Source organism: Condylura cristata, unplaced genomic scaffold (assembly GCF_000260355.1).
Source record: "Condylura cristata isolate star-nosed mole 26May11 unplaced genomic scaffold, ConCri1.0 scaffold00051, whole genome shotgun sequence".
NCBI classification, from domain to species: Eukaryota; Metazoa; Chordata; class Mammalia; order Eulipotyphla; family Talpidae; genus Condylura; species Condylura cristata.
In genome coordinates, this window is record NW_004567152.1 from 373,127 (window position 1) to 387,844 (window position 14,718).

At 45.6% G+C, this 14,718-nt stretch overlaps 1 protein-coding gene across 1 annotated transcript in view; it reads left to right on the forward strand.

Annotated features, from left to right (window-relative positions):
• Positions 1-7,771, forward strand: part of CRKL (v-crk avian sarcoma virus CT10 oncogene homolog-like) — a 26,731-nt gene extending 18,960 nt beyond the window's left edge. The window contains exon 3 of the mRNA XM_004694944.2: positions 4,384-7,771. Within this exon, the coding sequence (XP_004695001.1) occupies positions 4,384-4,518 (135 nt within the window). The 3' untranslated portion in view covers positions 4,519-7,771. The remainder of the gene's footprint in view (positions 1-4,383) is intronic.
• Positions 7,772-14,718: the final 6,947 nt, after the last annotated feature.

Below are 14,718 nucleotides of genomic sequence, written 5' to 3' on the forward strand. Positions count from 1 at the left end.
ACGTTCTGCCTCCCCTCCATCCTGGGACCTGGCTCAAACAGAGGCCAGGGAGGGTTTTTCCTCCTCTGAGGGTTCACGAGAACCCAGGCCTTAGCTGTGATGGCACTAAGCGTTAACCCTAAGCTACCAGGGAGGCCCAAGAGCTATTTGGTTTTGGGGGGTTTGTTGTTTTGGAGCTTTTTTAATTTTCAATTAAAATAATAGAATTCATAAATACATGCAATTAGTAGTTGACTTTCACACCTTGTTTTTGGCAGATCTAGTACTTGACTTCATAAGTCTGAACAATTAAGTTTTCATCTTAGACCTTTTATTGCATAAAATCTAATTGTTAATTAACAGGTTAACTCTTTACAAGCCATCCTTCAGTTGAGTTGAACTATGGTTCTAAACAAAAGGAGTCTGAGTCGGAATTCAGACAGGGAACTCAGACCAAAATTAACCTGATTAACCTGAATTTATATTATGTTCTAACCAGGGATCCTTAGGCAGCAAAATTCTTTCTCTGCCCCCCCCCCCATTGTTATTTTAGCAAGTGCTCAAAATGAGCCAGTTTCCCACAAGGCAAGAAGTTCCACTTGGTGATCTTAGTGCTTAAAAACTTAGTGCTGTTTTCTGTTTAAATGCTGGCACTACATCCATTTCTGAGTAGACTTGGGGGTATTACAAGTAATTCTATATATGACTGGGTCCTATGCATCCCAGTGAGAATAGAATAAAAAAAAATGGAGGGTGGGAAGGTAGAAAACTCATAGCAGACAGTCTTCATTCACAGGGGCAGTTACAAAGATAGGACATTCATTGAAGACAGAGGGGTTTGGAGAGTAGAGTCCAAGAAGTGGTCAAATGGTTCCCAGGTACAGGTGTACAGGACTGAGAGCTACCTTGCCTTGTATCTGTGCTTCATGACTGGCCACCCTGTGCCCTGAGGAGGGCCCCACCCACCTTTTGTTTGTTACCCCGCCTACCTTACAGGAGGTTGATTTATGTGAAATGTCAAGGGTAACGATGTGTCCAAAAGCAAACCTGCAGGTAGAAACTGTTTGTAAAGCTGGGGCCACGGAGTTGATATCCTGATGTGAGTATTTTCCATGGGGGTTCTTTTCCCTTCTCCATCTTTCTTGGCCTTTTCTTTGCAGCATGAGTTGTCAGCTTTCTGATGGCATATATTGAGGCACTCAAATTCACCTAAAGAGAAAGTCCCCAAACCCCTTAATCACCCCTGTAGGTGCTTCCTTAAAAATGGCTGACCTATTTGGACCTTAAGATTAAGTATTAGAGTCTGGAGCTTGTTTATCTAATTACTGAGCTTTTTCTTCATCTTAGACCTTGTATTTAAGCAGTATTTCCTTTTTTAAGATTTATTTATTTATGCATACAGAACTGGGGTACAAGCCAAAGGTGCAAGGGCGGTGAGAGGATTCGCCAGAGACAGAGTGGGGAGTAGAACAGGCACATCGACGAAGTCTGCTGCGCCATGTGGATCACCTGGGGCTGGGGATCGAACTTGCACTGAAGCGGCTGCGTCCTAACCCATTGCGCCACCAGGAAGGGCCATATTTAAACAGTATTACTTGGTTATGTTGTTTCTGCCTGAGTCTTCCACAGCTTATAAAATAATTCAAGTGACTCTACTTCAGAAACAGCCATTCTCTAGATTCATCACAGGAAACATTCATCCGGTCCTCTCTAGTGGTGCAGTGGGTTAAAGTGCAGCAGTATGAAGCTATCCGCAGCCTCTGCAGCAGCATGAGTTCAATCCCTGGCCAGGAAGGTGACCCACATGGCACAGTAGAATTCTACTGACCTGCCCACTGCTCCCTTCAGCAGTGTATTTCAGTAAATATGCCTGTCCTGCTCCACACTCAAGTGAATCCTCTCACCTCCCCCCCCCACCCCCCATACCTCTAATCTGTTCCCCAGTTCTTGTATGCCTAAATTAAGAAATCTTTTTTAAAAGTTTTCATCCAGGAATGGCAGAGGTGGCTCTGCACAAGGCTTGTGAGCACCAGGAATTTGGGGCAGGGTATGTATGATGTGGCTTCACACCAGTGGCAGTTGCATGCATGAGCAAAACTGTGTGCTGGTGGACTTCTAAAAGTTGTCTCACTTTTCCTGCTTGATTGCTAGGACATAATGGCCAACTGACCGCTTTTTCAGCAGAAACAAATGGTTATTGTATTGTCCTTTGCTCTGGGAATGCAAACAAAAATTTGTGGAAAAAACTAGCTAAAATATACAAAAACCACTCCAGATGTCATCTTTGCATTTAGAGCCCATGTTGATAAAAGAATTGTGGTGTGATTTACAGTTACTTAGATTACACAAAGAAGAATGAACCCAAACAAGTTTTGGAAAAGAACTCAAGAAAACAATGAAAGAAACATAAGGAGAGAATGAAGAAAGTCCTATACAGGCCAATGTTGGTGCTGGCAAAATGAATAGATTCTGCAATGACTATACAGATTTTTCATAAGAAAATTAATAAAACTTAAAGTTGCCTCATCAGCTTTGAGATCTTAGACTAAGAGCTTTAATGGAAAACCCATTTTCCCCCAAAGAAAATTTTTTTATACATACAAATTTTATAAGTGGAGATAAGGATTACTTTTTAAGATTTATTTATTTATGCATACAGAACTGGAGTACAGGCCAGAGATGGTGGGGTGGTGAGAGGATTCACCAGAGACGGAGTAGGGAGGGTCGACAAAGTACACTGCTGAGGGAGCAGCAGGCGGGTCAGGAGAAGTCTGCCTCACCATGTGGGTCACCTCTGGGGCTGGGGATCAAATTTATGCTGAAGTGGCTTTAGCTTTTTAGCGCTGTGCTTTAACCCGCTGTGCCATCAGGGATAACTTTTAAAAGGCAGATAGGAAGAAAGTTGGCAGTTAAAAAATGACCCTCAAAATTTGAAATAACATGAGTAGTAGGTGTGGACTTATGTCAGCCCCTGCATCCATCTTGTTTCTGAATGGCCTTTGTTTCAGGTGGTGATGGATGTCTTGTAGCCTTTACCTTGCCATTTTTGGCCAATCTTCAATCAGATGCATAATAAAATGTTTGATTCCAGTGAAGTGTACGTGAAAAGCAGCAGGATAGCCAGAGTACATTTGAAGGATTGTTAGTTTTATTTTATTTATTTTTTTTTTTTTAAAGATTTATTTATTTGTACATACAGAACCGGGATACAGGCTAGAGGCTCAGGGGCGGTGAGAAGCTTCACCAGAGACAGAGTGGGGAGCAGAACAGGCAGATCGACAAAGCACACTGCTGAGGGGAGCAGCGGGTGGGTCAGGAGAGGTCTGCCACACCATGTGGTCACCTCCGGGGCAGGCGGGAATCGAACTCATGCGGAAGTGGCTTTAGATTCTCAGTGCAGTGCTTTAACCCGCTGCGCCACCAGGGAGGGCCAGTTTTATTTTTTTAATTATAACTTTATAAAATACAAGTTTAAAAGTTGAAGTCCCAATCAGACATGGTAGACCTTTGTAACATCTTCTAGAGCTCTCTAGAACAACTTAGAAACGACTTCCAAAATTCCTGCCTTCCCCTTGAGAAGAGTAGCCTTTGACTAACTCGTACCTGTCCTATGGCAGTAGATAAAATTCCTTCCACTGGGCCCTCCCTGGGGACACAGTGGGTTAAAGCACTAAGAGGCTGAAGCCACTTCCACATGAGTTTGATCCCCACCCTGGAGGTGACCCACCTGGCGTGACAGACCTCCCCTGACCAGCCCACTGCTCCCCTCAGCAGTGCACTTTGTCAGTCGGCCTGTTCTACTCCCCACTCTGTCTCTGGTGAATCCTCTCACCGCCCCTGCACCTCTGGCCTGTACCCCAGCTCTGTATGCATAAATAAATAAATCTTTAAAAAAAAAATCCTACCACCCTCCAGTTTAGAATAGGCCTAAAAAGATACTCAGAACTGGGCCTTCTTCCTGCACTGACTGCCCCCACACAGAGGAAGGGGAATGGACAGCTCAGGAACACAACTCTGCTGCTCAGAGGAGTTGGCAATGGTGAGAGAGGCCTTATTGGCGGCTGTTCCAGCCATTGTGGATTAAGATAGAGGTGGATTTCTTGTGTCACATGACAGTCTCAGAGTCACATTCATTTGTGTGCTATTGAAATTGGTAACCAGTATTGCGGGGGGGGGGGTGTGAAGTAGGTGGGATAGATGGCACAGTTTTAGTGCTTAGAAGGTGTTTCACATAACACATTCTCACAGCTGAGGAGAGAGGCATTTGGGTTTCTTGGGGCAGTACCTTGTGTCTTTGGTAACACTTGATTTTCCTTTGGATGGAATAGTATGTGATTTAGTGTAAATCTTTTCTTTAGTTTGGAGAGGAAATGCTGACTTTGTCTTTTTTCTGTATCCTTACAGGTTGGTGACATTGTGAAAGTTACAAGGATGAATATAAATGGCCAGTGGGAAGGCGAGGTGAATGGGCGAAAAGGGCTTTTCCCTTTTACACACGTCAAAATCTTTGACCCTCAAAACCCAGATGAAAATGAGTGATTCTCTTGCCCCATTCCCTGCTGCTTCATTGTTCTGCCTGTCATAGTCTCCTTTGAAGTGAGAAAGTATTCTAATAGGCAAATTACACTGCATTGCCAGCGTCCAGCTTTCTATAGACTGGTGATCTGTCATACACATTTGGAATGCACACAGTGGCTGCCTCGGCATTTGTATCATAGTTGTATTGTAGAGTTCTTTTGGAACATAAACTGGAAATACTGGTGGAAGCACACAAGTGGAGAGAAGTTAACAAAGGGTCTTCCTTCTCATCACTGCCCTGTTTATACTGTGACTGATTTTGTCATGTCCATCAGAAAAGCTTGAGGCCATGGCAAGACACTGCACATTGCTGTTCCACAAAGCAGTGGTTCAGTCGCCATTTTGTTTTCCTTTGAAGAACAGAAAGTGAACCTTAAAGAAGAGGGAATTCTGTCTTAAAACTCCCCAAAATCTGACTTTTGTTTTCATTTGGTTTTGGAAGACCAATTAGAATTTTTGTGTTCTAAACAGTTTTAAGTAGCAGATTGGATTTCTGTGTTATTACAAGGAGTGACACATGCCTCTGAGCTTCTAAACTGAAGCTGCTCTAACTAAAGGAATGCGAAAAACAACTCTGAAGGTGAGGCCTTACTGTGTTGGTTGACATACAAAAACAACACAAAGTCCATCACTCCCAGTGTGCCAGGCTGTGTGCAGTCTCTTGGATTACATTGTCTTCGAAAGCATCAGTGTGTGTGTTTGTGTGTGTTGGGGGAAGGGGGTGACTTGGGGGAAACCTTTGCTTACCTTGTTCACCAGTGACAGGGAGTACTTGGCCCACTTTCTGCCCAGTGTGTCATGAGTGCACCCCTCCTTTTAAGTTATAGGACTTAAACTTCTTTCAAAAGTGAGTTTGTTTATAGACTGAAATCCAGTCCTCCCTGCCTCAGCTTAAACTCACAAGGCTGCCAGAGAAAGATGGTGCTGCTTAATACTGATTCCACAGTCTAGGCATCCACCAGGCTTCCAAGCTAAGAGTGCAAGTTTTGAAACTTGGTTAATGAAGTGGATGTCTAGTGTTTTAGTGATTAGAGAGACCCATTAACTAATTCACCATTAACAGTTTATCAGTGTGATGTTCAAGTTTCCTTGTCAGCTAAAAAGAGGACTGTTCATACAACCCAGCTGGTACAGATGCGTGATCCAACCCTAATCTGCATGTAGCAGAGTAGAATTTTGGAGACTTCATGCATTCGTCTCTTCCCTTCTCCCTGGTGAAAACAGGCTTGTGCTCAGCTTGAATAAGCAGACCTAGAAATGTAGCAACAACCTAATGAGTATCATTCACTGAACATCTGTTAGAAACCATGGCCCTGTCTCTAGAGCCACTTAGGTTTTGAGGTTTAGAGTAATGTACTCTGGTGATAGAACTAGCAAAACAGCCATTTTATGGTTTTTCTTTAAATCAGTATTCCGTCAGGCAAGTAGCTGCCATATTAAAAATTCTTGAGGATGACAAAATCTATGGTTACTTGGAAAAAAGTACCACTGTGGCTGACTGTCTTTGGTTTTCTTGGGGGGAGGGGGGGAAAAAGGAAAAAAACAATCAACCACCTTCTGCTCAGACCATGTCTGTCCATTGCAGTTGACTCTTGTTCCAAGTTTGGCCCAGCCTACCATCCCCAAGTGACATGTGTGGCAGGTTTCCTGCACGCTGACTGGAAATGGTGATTACCCTGCAATCAGTGCCCCATTTGGCCTGATGTGGCTGGAAGAGGACTATATATGTGCTGTGCTCAAAAAGGGCACAAGCCCTAAGGCCTTTTTACACTAAATTTAACAGAGAGGCTCAAACCTTTTTTTGTGACAGTGGTTGGTGAAGTGGTGACTTCAGAGCACAAGAAGTATATGGGAGGCAAGGTTTCCTTTCACCTCATGTGGAGGACTTCAGAATAAGAACACCCCCATAACCTAGGTTGGCTTCATAAGAAGTCCACTCATTACTTTAGCCCATGTATATGTCTGGGGCTGCCCAAATTGTAGCCCAAAATAAGGTGAGTTCTAAACTGTCAAGATATGTGCCAAAAGTAGTGACTTTTTAACTTAGAAGCTTAGATTTATAATCAGGCTAGGAAATCCTTTTCACACTAAATATACAAAAAAAGAAACCCAGCTTTGTGCCTGGGTTCCCCCATGATCTGGGAAGGCATCAGGTACCCTAGCTGCCTTCGCTCCTGGGTGGATTCCAAATTTGTGGTTTAAGAAAAATTTGGGTGTCAAAATAACTCACTTGGGAAGTGAATGAATTAAGTACTAAGGGGCATTGACAGTTTGGTTAAAAACTTAGTTATCCTGGGAATGACCTCCATCACAGAAGTCGTCCTTGCCAAGTCCTGTGCAGTGTGGCAAGGGTTAGGGCAAGGGTTAGTGGAAGGGGCACATTGATTGGCTGCCACTTGATGACTGTTTGCCTAGAAGAGGCACCTGTGTATTCATGGTTGGAAAACTAAAAGGAGGGAAGGACAGCTGCTCCCCTTGGAGCTCAAGCATCATGGGCACTGTGCCAACTTTCTTTTACAGCTGTTTACAGACAAGGCAGGCCAGCAGATGGCCACTGCTCTTATGTTTGCTCAGAGGAATATGAACATTTTATTTTTGAAAAGGGATCATGTGTTTTATGCCAGGTGTTTCTAATTTAATCCTAATATTATGTTCATTAACCTCTTCAAATAAGTGAATTGATTGTTTTAACACAGTACCTAAGACTAATGCTTTCTGTGGACACCACGGAGCTCTGCCTCAAACTTCACCCTCTGGGACCAGAGAACTATGTCCCTAGTAACTGCTGTCAGTGTGGACACTGAGCTAGTTATATATTCTAAAGGAGTAGAAAAACAGTTCTCTGAGACAGGGTTGTTGTCTCTGCCCGAGGAACAGTGGCCTTGCTTCTAGACGGTCTTCACTGTGTGTTTTAAAAAAGACAACACAAAACTTTTGACCTGTAACTTAAAAGATCATAAACTTCAGGCAATAATATTTTCTGTGTAAGCTTTTAAAATTATTTTTGGGGATCATAGCTTGTTTTATTTTGTGCTATAAAATTAACAGTATTAAATGACTTATATTCTTAGAATACATGGAGTGTCTTTTCTTAACAGATTAGTGCCTTTTTATTTTTGTATTTCATTTTATGTTACTGGTCCCAGCATCAGAGCCCTTATTTCCATGGCCTGTTTGTACCTTGTCTCAATAAAACTTGTATCAGCCCATGGCAGCGGCAGCCTTGCTGTTTTGGTGTCTCCTCAGTACCTGGAGGCCCTTAGCTCCCACCAGCTACCAGCTCAACACGAGGTAGAACACCTGTGGAATACTTGATTCTTAAGGATGCCTTCTGCAACCCAGCCCCGACTATGACCACATTGCTGTCCACAAAACAGTGGGGTCTGGTGTTGACCTTTTCCCACACTAAGGGCTCACAGTGAGTGCTGTAAGGGGACTGGTGCATCCACATTCTGAGGATGTGCTAACAGTTGACTTCTACCAAGGAAAATTTTTCTTCAGGTCACCCATACCCAAAGACTTACTTATTCAGCACAAGCTAGCCAGGGTTGCATGGGTTTCAAGGGGAAGTTGTGAAAAACAGAATGCTCCTGTCAGGATGTGATTGCAAACAGCTCGCTCAAATCCTTTCCTAGTCTGCTGCCAGTGACCTGCCTGATGAACTCCAGGACCTTCAGGTGGACAGCTTAAAGTGAGGATGCCCACTGTCTTCCTTGGGTGCACATTGATAGCCCCTCAGCTCCATGTACCCTGTTGGTATGCCTATTTGTGTATTGAGAGATTTGGCTGTAACCCTCCAGAAGTGAGTTTGGGGATGTAGACCCAATCCATATTTATATAGAACTATGCTGCTAAAAGGCACTCCTGGTTCCTACTTTGAGGATTCTGTAGAGCTTGTCAGCAAAGTTTGTCTTGAATGAAAAGGTCAAAGCTGTCATTCTGGAAGATAAAATGAAAGATGTTTAAGTTTGAAAAGGTATATTTGGTCAACAATTTACCTGGCAAAACATACCCTCTACCTGAAGAGGGTCAGGGCTAGGTGTCTTGAAACTTCACCCAGCAGCAGAAACCATTACACTTGAAGGATTTTCAGAGGCTCTGAGATCCAGCTCCCTTTAAAGACCTGACTCACCCTTGCTCTTCCCTGCACACCCTGCTTCTTTGGCTCAGCAGTCAATTGTGGAACACAGATATTGTGGCTTAGCCCAGAAGTGCTTGTGTGTATAGACTTGGTGATGTTTACAGCTGTGGGCAGGAAGGGGAGGGTGCCCTGGAGCTCCAGGTGTATTCAAGAAACATTCCTAGTGGTCAAGGGAAGGAAGAGGGCAAGGTGAGGTAAAGGTAACCCAAGCATCGCTGGCCCACCTCCGTGCAGCCCCAGGTTCTGACAGGAAAACTGGGACCTTGATGGTTTTTTTCTTGTTTAATTCTCCATCGGTGGGGAGGGGGTCCCTGGTTAATGTACAGCTAAGTTTGTCAAGCGCTGAAGTCAGGGGAACAGTAAGCTCCCGAGTTGGAAAGCCCAGGATCTAGGAACTGCGTGTGATTGGTCTTCCGTGTGATGTAATCCGCCAGGGTTGGGGGCAAAGACTGGAGCGAACCACCAAGGCAAATCCTAACCTCGCTGGGAGTCAGACTCCTTGTGAGTGCGCGCTCCCTGCCCCACCTCTGTGGACGGGTTCTCCTGGACTGGACGGTATGGCGCCGCAGCCTGGGCAGTGCGCAGGCCCAGCTTCACGCACATGGTCCCTCAAGGCGACCGGTGGACCTGTCGCTGCGCTTACCTGAGTGCAGCCCCATCACGGGAATCCAGGACCATTGCTTCGCCACCTCTGCTCTAGACAACTACCTGGGCGCCCGACTGCAAGTGCTCCAGACCTTCACACCTGGCTGCAGCGCCGGCAGCACAGCCACCCGAGGAAGAGGAAGGGGGGACGAAGAGGAAGGAAGGGGGGACTCGGGTGGTGCGGAAGCTGCGTGGGGTGGGGATGGAGGGCGCGAAGCTCAAGAGCGCTCCTAGAAACCGCAGAGATCGGGAATAGCGGCACCCTCGGTCCTGTGGGTGGGCTGGGGTGAAGAGCCGGAATCCGGGAGACAGGACTGGTGTCCAGGGGCTGTCCAGGAGCTGTCAGCGCTGCTCTTCTCTGGACGTCTCTAATCTTCCAGGGTCTCCAAGGGCTTTCAGCTCTAAGTAACCTGCGAGTAGGTTCCTGAAGGAAGTGGTGGGAGCATCCCCAGCTCGGCTTGTCGCTGAAGTCTGGGAGGATACAAGAGGAGTAGGACTGGAGGGAATGGTTAAGGCAGTGCACATCCACTAATGGAGAAAGGAACCCAACCCGATGATTAGGAAGAGTGAGGAAGGGAGGGGAGAAAGCCTCTTAGTAGGAGTATGGGAATTGCCCAGCATGAACAGAGCTGCACCAGACTGTGTGACCAGAGGAGAGGGTCTAAACCCAATGCCAGCCCTCAGAATGGCAATTTGCAATCTGCCTGAGTCACCACCACCCCCAACCCCAACACACACACACACACACACACACACACATACAGAGCCTACTAGGTCCTAAGTTTAGGGAATTTAGCATCAGACTTAGAGGGAAAACATTCATTGGAAAGATGAAAGTATCCAATAAAAGGCCTCCCTACACCCATTTACTCTCCAGAATCTCCCTGCTTCTTGTTGGCTAATTTTATATTTCCAGAGTTAATCTATAACATAAAAGATAATCCACTGGTGTTCTTTTACTTTTTTTTTTTTTTTTTTTTGCTTTCTACACAAAGGTAGTATAGATTATTTACTGTCCTGTACCTTACTTTATTTCCCCAATCTGTTGCTGACTCTCAGACTGGCCCTCAAGAGACCCCAAGTGTCAACCCAATATTAGTTATTGCAATAATCTCACTTTCTGACCTATAAAGATATTGTTATGAACCAGTATGTTGAGTCCTTTTTCTTTTCATTGTTGTATGTATTTCATGTGGTGGGTGTACTGTCATCCATTTAACAATCCAGTGTTGATAGGTGTGCAGGTGGTCAGGTACATTAAAATGAATACCTGAATGCAACTGCTGGATCACAGGCTGTGGGCATTTGTACTTCTGGGTGCTGTTGCCAAATGGCCTTCTGTAGGAATTGTCTCAATTTCCACTTAGTTTTTATTTTTTAAATTCCCTCAATGGGACATCATTCCAGAAGCTGCTGCAATACCAGGTAGATGTGCACGCACAATGGACTAGCTAGCTCTTACTCCATCTTTTCAAAAAATCGACCTTAGGTATTGGAGAAAAGTATTGGAGAAAGGATGTTCTATAGGTATTAAACTGATAAAGATACAATACTATACTCGATCTTAGCCAAAAGGCCACATTACAGTTTATACCTCCACCAGTGATTTACAAGAAAAAAATTATAACATTTGGGCAAGTATCCAATAGATACCTTTTAGTAGCTGAACAATATTCTACTCTCTGGCTGAGGTATCTTATTCTATCCCATCTGTCATTGTGGGTGAAAGTTACTGCTGATCTATCTTCTGAAGATTTATTTATTCTTCCATTGGAAGAACTAGGATACTGGCCAGAGGTGCAGGGGTGAGAGGATTCAGCAGAGATAGAGTAGGGAGCAGAGCAGACAGGCAGACCGAGATACACTGCTGAGGGGAGCAGCAGATGAACTGGAGAGGTCTGTTGTGCCATATGTGAGCTAGATCAAACTTTGGCCATGGTGGTGACAGTGTTGAAACTTAACCCCTAGGCCATAAGGGAGGCCCTATTTGCCAATCTTTAGAGGACAGAAAATCCTTGTCTAAGGTTTGCTGTGGTAAGCCTATCCTCCAACCTTGGTTTCACTTTGGCCCAATCCTCAACCCAGGTTTCTCCTGATCCTCTGACCCCTTCTGGCCCTGTCTACTCCAAATGCCAGTTTTAGTTGCTATTATCTATTTTTGTTTTTTTTTTTTGCAAGACACATCATGAAAACCCCTCACCAGCTCCTCCTCAATATACCTCCTTGCTAGGCCACTGCTAAGAACCCTGCAGTGAAACCAGATTGGGCTGGCATCTCTGAGTTCCAGAATTGGCCATATTGCAACTTTACCTTTGCCCACACATTCCTTCTGCCTGAATGTGCATCTCTTCTCTGGTGAACTCCTACAGAGCCATCTGTCCTCCACTCCTGCCACCTAGTAAAGCCCCCCTGACCTTTCCATCCCTCCATGAGGATTGAAATTAAAAATTGGCATCCGGCCCTCCATGGTGGCACAGTGGGTTAAAGCGCAGCACTGCAATTGAGCCACAGCCACTTCACTGTGAGTTCGATTCCTGCCCCAGAGGTGACCACATGGCGTGGCTGACCTCACCTGCCATCCCTGCTGCTCTCCTCAGCAGTGTACTTCCTCAATCTGTCTGTTCTGCTCCCTACTCTGTCTCTGCTGAATCCTCTTACTGCCCCCACACCTCTGGCCTGTGCCCCACTTCTATATGCATAAATTAAAAAAAAAAAACTGGCATCCCCAACACCTAGTGAGTGGACAGTGCTGGCTGCAAACCATACTAGAGGCCTGTGGCTGGGCTGGAGAGGTAGCCTGGCCTCTGAAAAGTAGGTGAATACCAGAGAACCCAGAGTGTGTTGGGGACACGGTGGTCAGTTTGTGTAAAACAAGGTAGTTTGGGGAAGTGCTGGAAATAACCAAAAGGAAGTCAGGGATGAGGTGGGGAGTGAGTTAGGGATGAGTTAGGGAGCCCATGCTCCTCCAACCTCCTCTTCTATAGATTCAAGAAATCACCATATAGCTGTTGACACCACTCCTCTCTTGCCTTTCAACACATCTGATCTCGACTCAGGTATTAGCTGTGCTGTATCAACTCCCCCATCATAACCTGGGGATCAGTTGGTTAAACCTAGGTCTCCCTATTTGAAAATCTACCTAAAACTAGTAGGGAAGAAGTCCCAATTCTCAACCTCTGCTCTCAACCCCAACAATCAGGCAGGACCCGGCTAATCTGCACACTGGCCGCCAGGGGGCCCCAGTGTCCACTCCAATGTTAGCTATTGACCTAGTCTCACTTTCCAATCTAAAAAAAAAAAAAAAAGAACATCTATGGAGACTTTAGGGCAGGTGGATAGCCATTCTGGCCTATTCCCTTCCTAAGGGAAGTGAGTAACAAGAGAGACAGACAAGAGGGTAGATGTGAGGAAGGACAAGGAAAGGCTTGCTCCATGATGGAGGTTTCCCAGAAGTGGGCATACCTAGGGAACAAGTCCCTCTCTTCAGCCAGACACCTGCTCCTCAGATGTTGGCAACCCCTTCCTGCCTTTGGGGTATCTGCTGAATCTAGAGAGCTCTCAGCTTCCCCTGTTCACTTTACTATCTCTCAAACTAGGATATGATTTCCCTCTTTGTTATAACCCCACTTGGTAATGTTAAGGCATCTGGAATGAGTGCAATATTTACCTTTCCAGAATCATCCTTAGGACAAAATGAAGACCTCAGGTTGTTCAAGGTTCAGAACCCTCCTGGGTCTCCCTAGATCTCACATGCATCACCCTCAAATTTCAGTGAAGCAGCATTCCTCACCTGCTATTGGTTTTAGGCTTTGCCCCTTGAGAGTCTTGCAAATTCAGCCCCACTATGAGCAGCAGGAGCTTGCTCCCCAGGGACAAGAGTGTCACAAAATACTTCCCTATGAAAGGGCTATACTTGCCCTGTGCTGAGGTGTCTGCCCAGATCATTGAACTCCTTCCAGGCCCCACACTGTCCTGCCCCCCATCTGATCTCTAGCACTCTAAGCTGAGCACCTCATACTACATTCTGAGTGTTCCCCAAGTCCCATGTGTGGTTCTGCACAGTCATGGTGAAACAGGGGTGGTAGGGGCAGGAGGATGAAATACCAGTGTTACAGGATAGCCAGGAGTAGACTGGGCCGCCTGTCTGTGGGGCCTCACCCGCGCACTCACAATTCAGTTATACTGCAGATATACACAAAAGGGTCAATAACGGGTTTATTTACAAAAGGGGAAAGGAATAGGAAACAACCCAAGGAAAGAGAGCAGGATACACAGTAAATGGAATACCTTACGGCTAGGCTGACTGAACGCACCAAGCCATGCGCTCAGGAGAGCTGCTTCCAGAGCAAGAGAGCAAGAGATGCAATCACACCATATTTATCCCCCAAATGTCCCAGAATTCCTGCTAGCTCCGCCCTTGGGTCCTCGCAGTTCTCTCCCTGGTACTGCTGGGAGTTGTAGTTTCCAATCACTGGAGTAGCTGGTAGGGTCCAGAATGCTGGAGTAGGGGGTGGAGTCCATAATACTGCAGAGTTCCTTTAGGACATCCTTCCCCTTAACACCAGGATAGGCCAGAATGGCTGTCCACCTGCCCAGGCTCTAAGACAAAAGAGCTGCCAAAAAACCCCTTTCACCCATGCACACAATTGCAAGAGACCTCAAGCTCCGGGAACAAAAAATATGGGGTTTATTTTACAAACAGGGAAAATCAAGAGCTTACTATAGTCACAAGTGCTGGCTATCTCACTTAGATACTGTCCGCCAGAAGTATAAGCAGGGTACCAATCATCTGACGCCAGGAGTGCCTACAGCACTGACCAATAGTGATGGTCACTACTGGTCCCCCTGAAGGAGTATCAGAGACATGAAGTGTTAACAGCTTTTTGTAACAGCAGGCATGGAGCCTTTGATGCTCCTCTCAGGTCATATCAGAAGCCAGTCTCTGGCTTTCTCTAACCTTTGACTTTTCTTCCCTCCTCAGAGGTTGGCTACTGAATGTTGTCTTCTGGTCCTTCTTTCCTCTTTCCTAAGAGGCCAGAAATAGAGTTTGGAGTCTGGAACAGAATCTGGAGACTGAAACTCAGTCTGGAAGCTGGAACAGCATCCTCTCCAGCTCCCTCCAATCCTGGCTTATATCCTCTTTCAGGGTGCCATATCCACAGTGAGACTGGACCATTTTTCAATACTTTGGCTGATTGAACCGTTTAGCACCACCCATCAGCTCATAGCTCACAAATGAATGGTTTGTTCCATGATAGAAGTAAGAATAAAACAGATGGTGGGCTCTCCCTGGTGGCACAACAGGTTAAAGCGCAACACTGCAATCCAGCTGCAGCCACTTTAGTGCAAGTTCGATCCCCAGGCCCGGAGGTGAC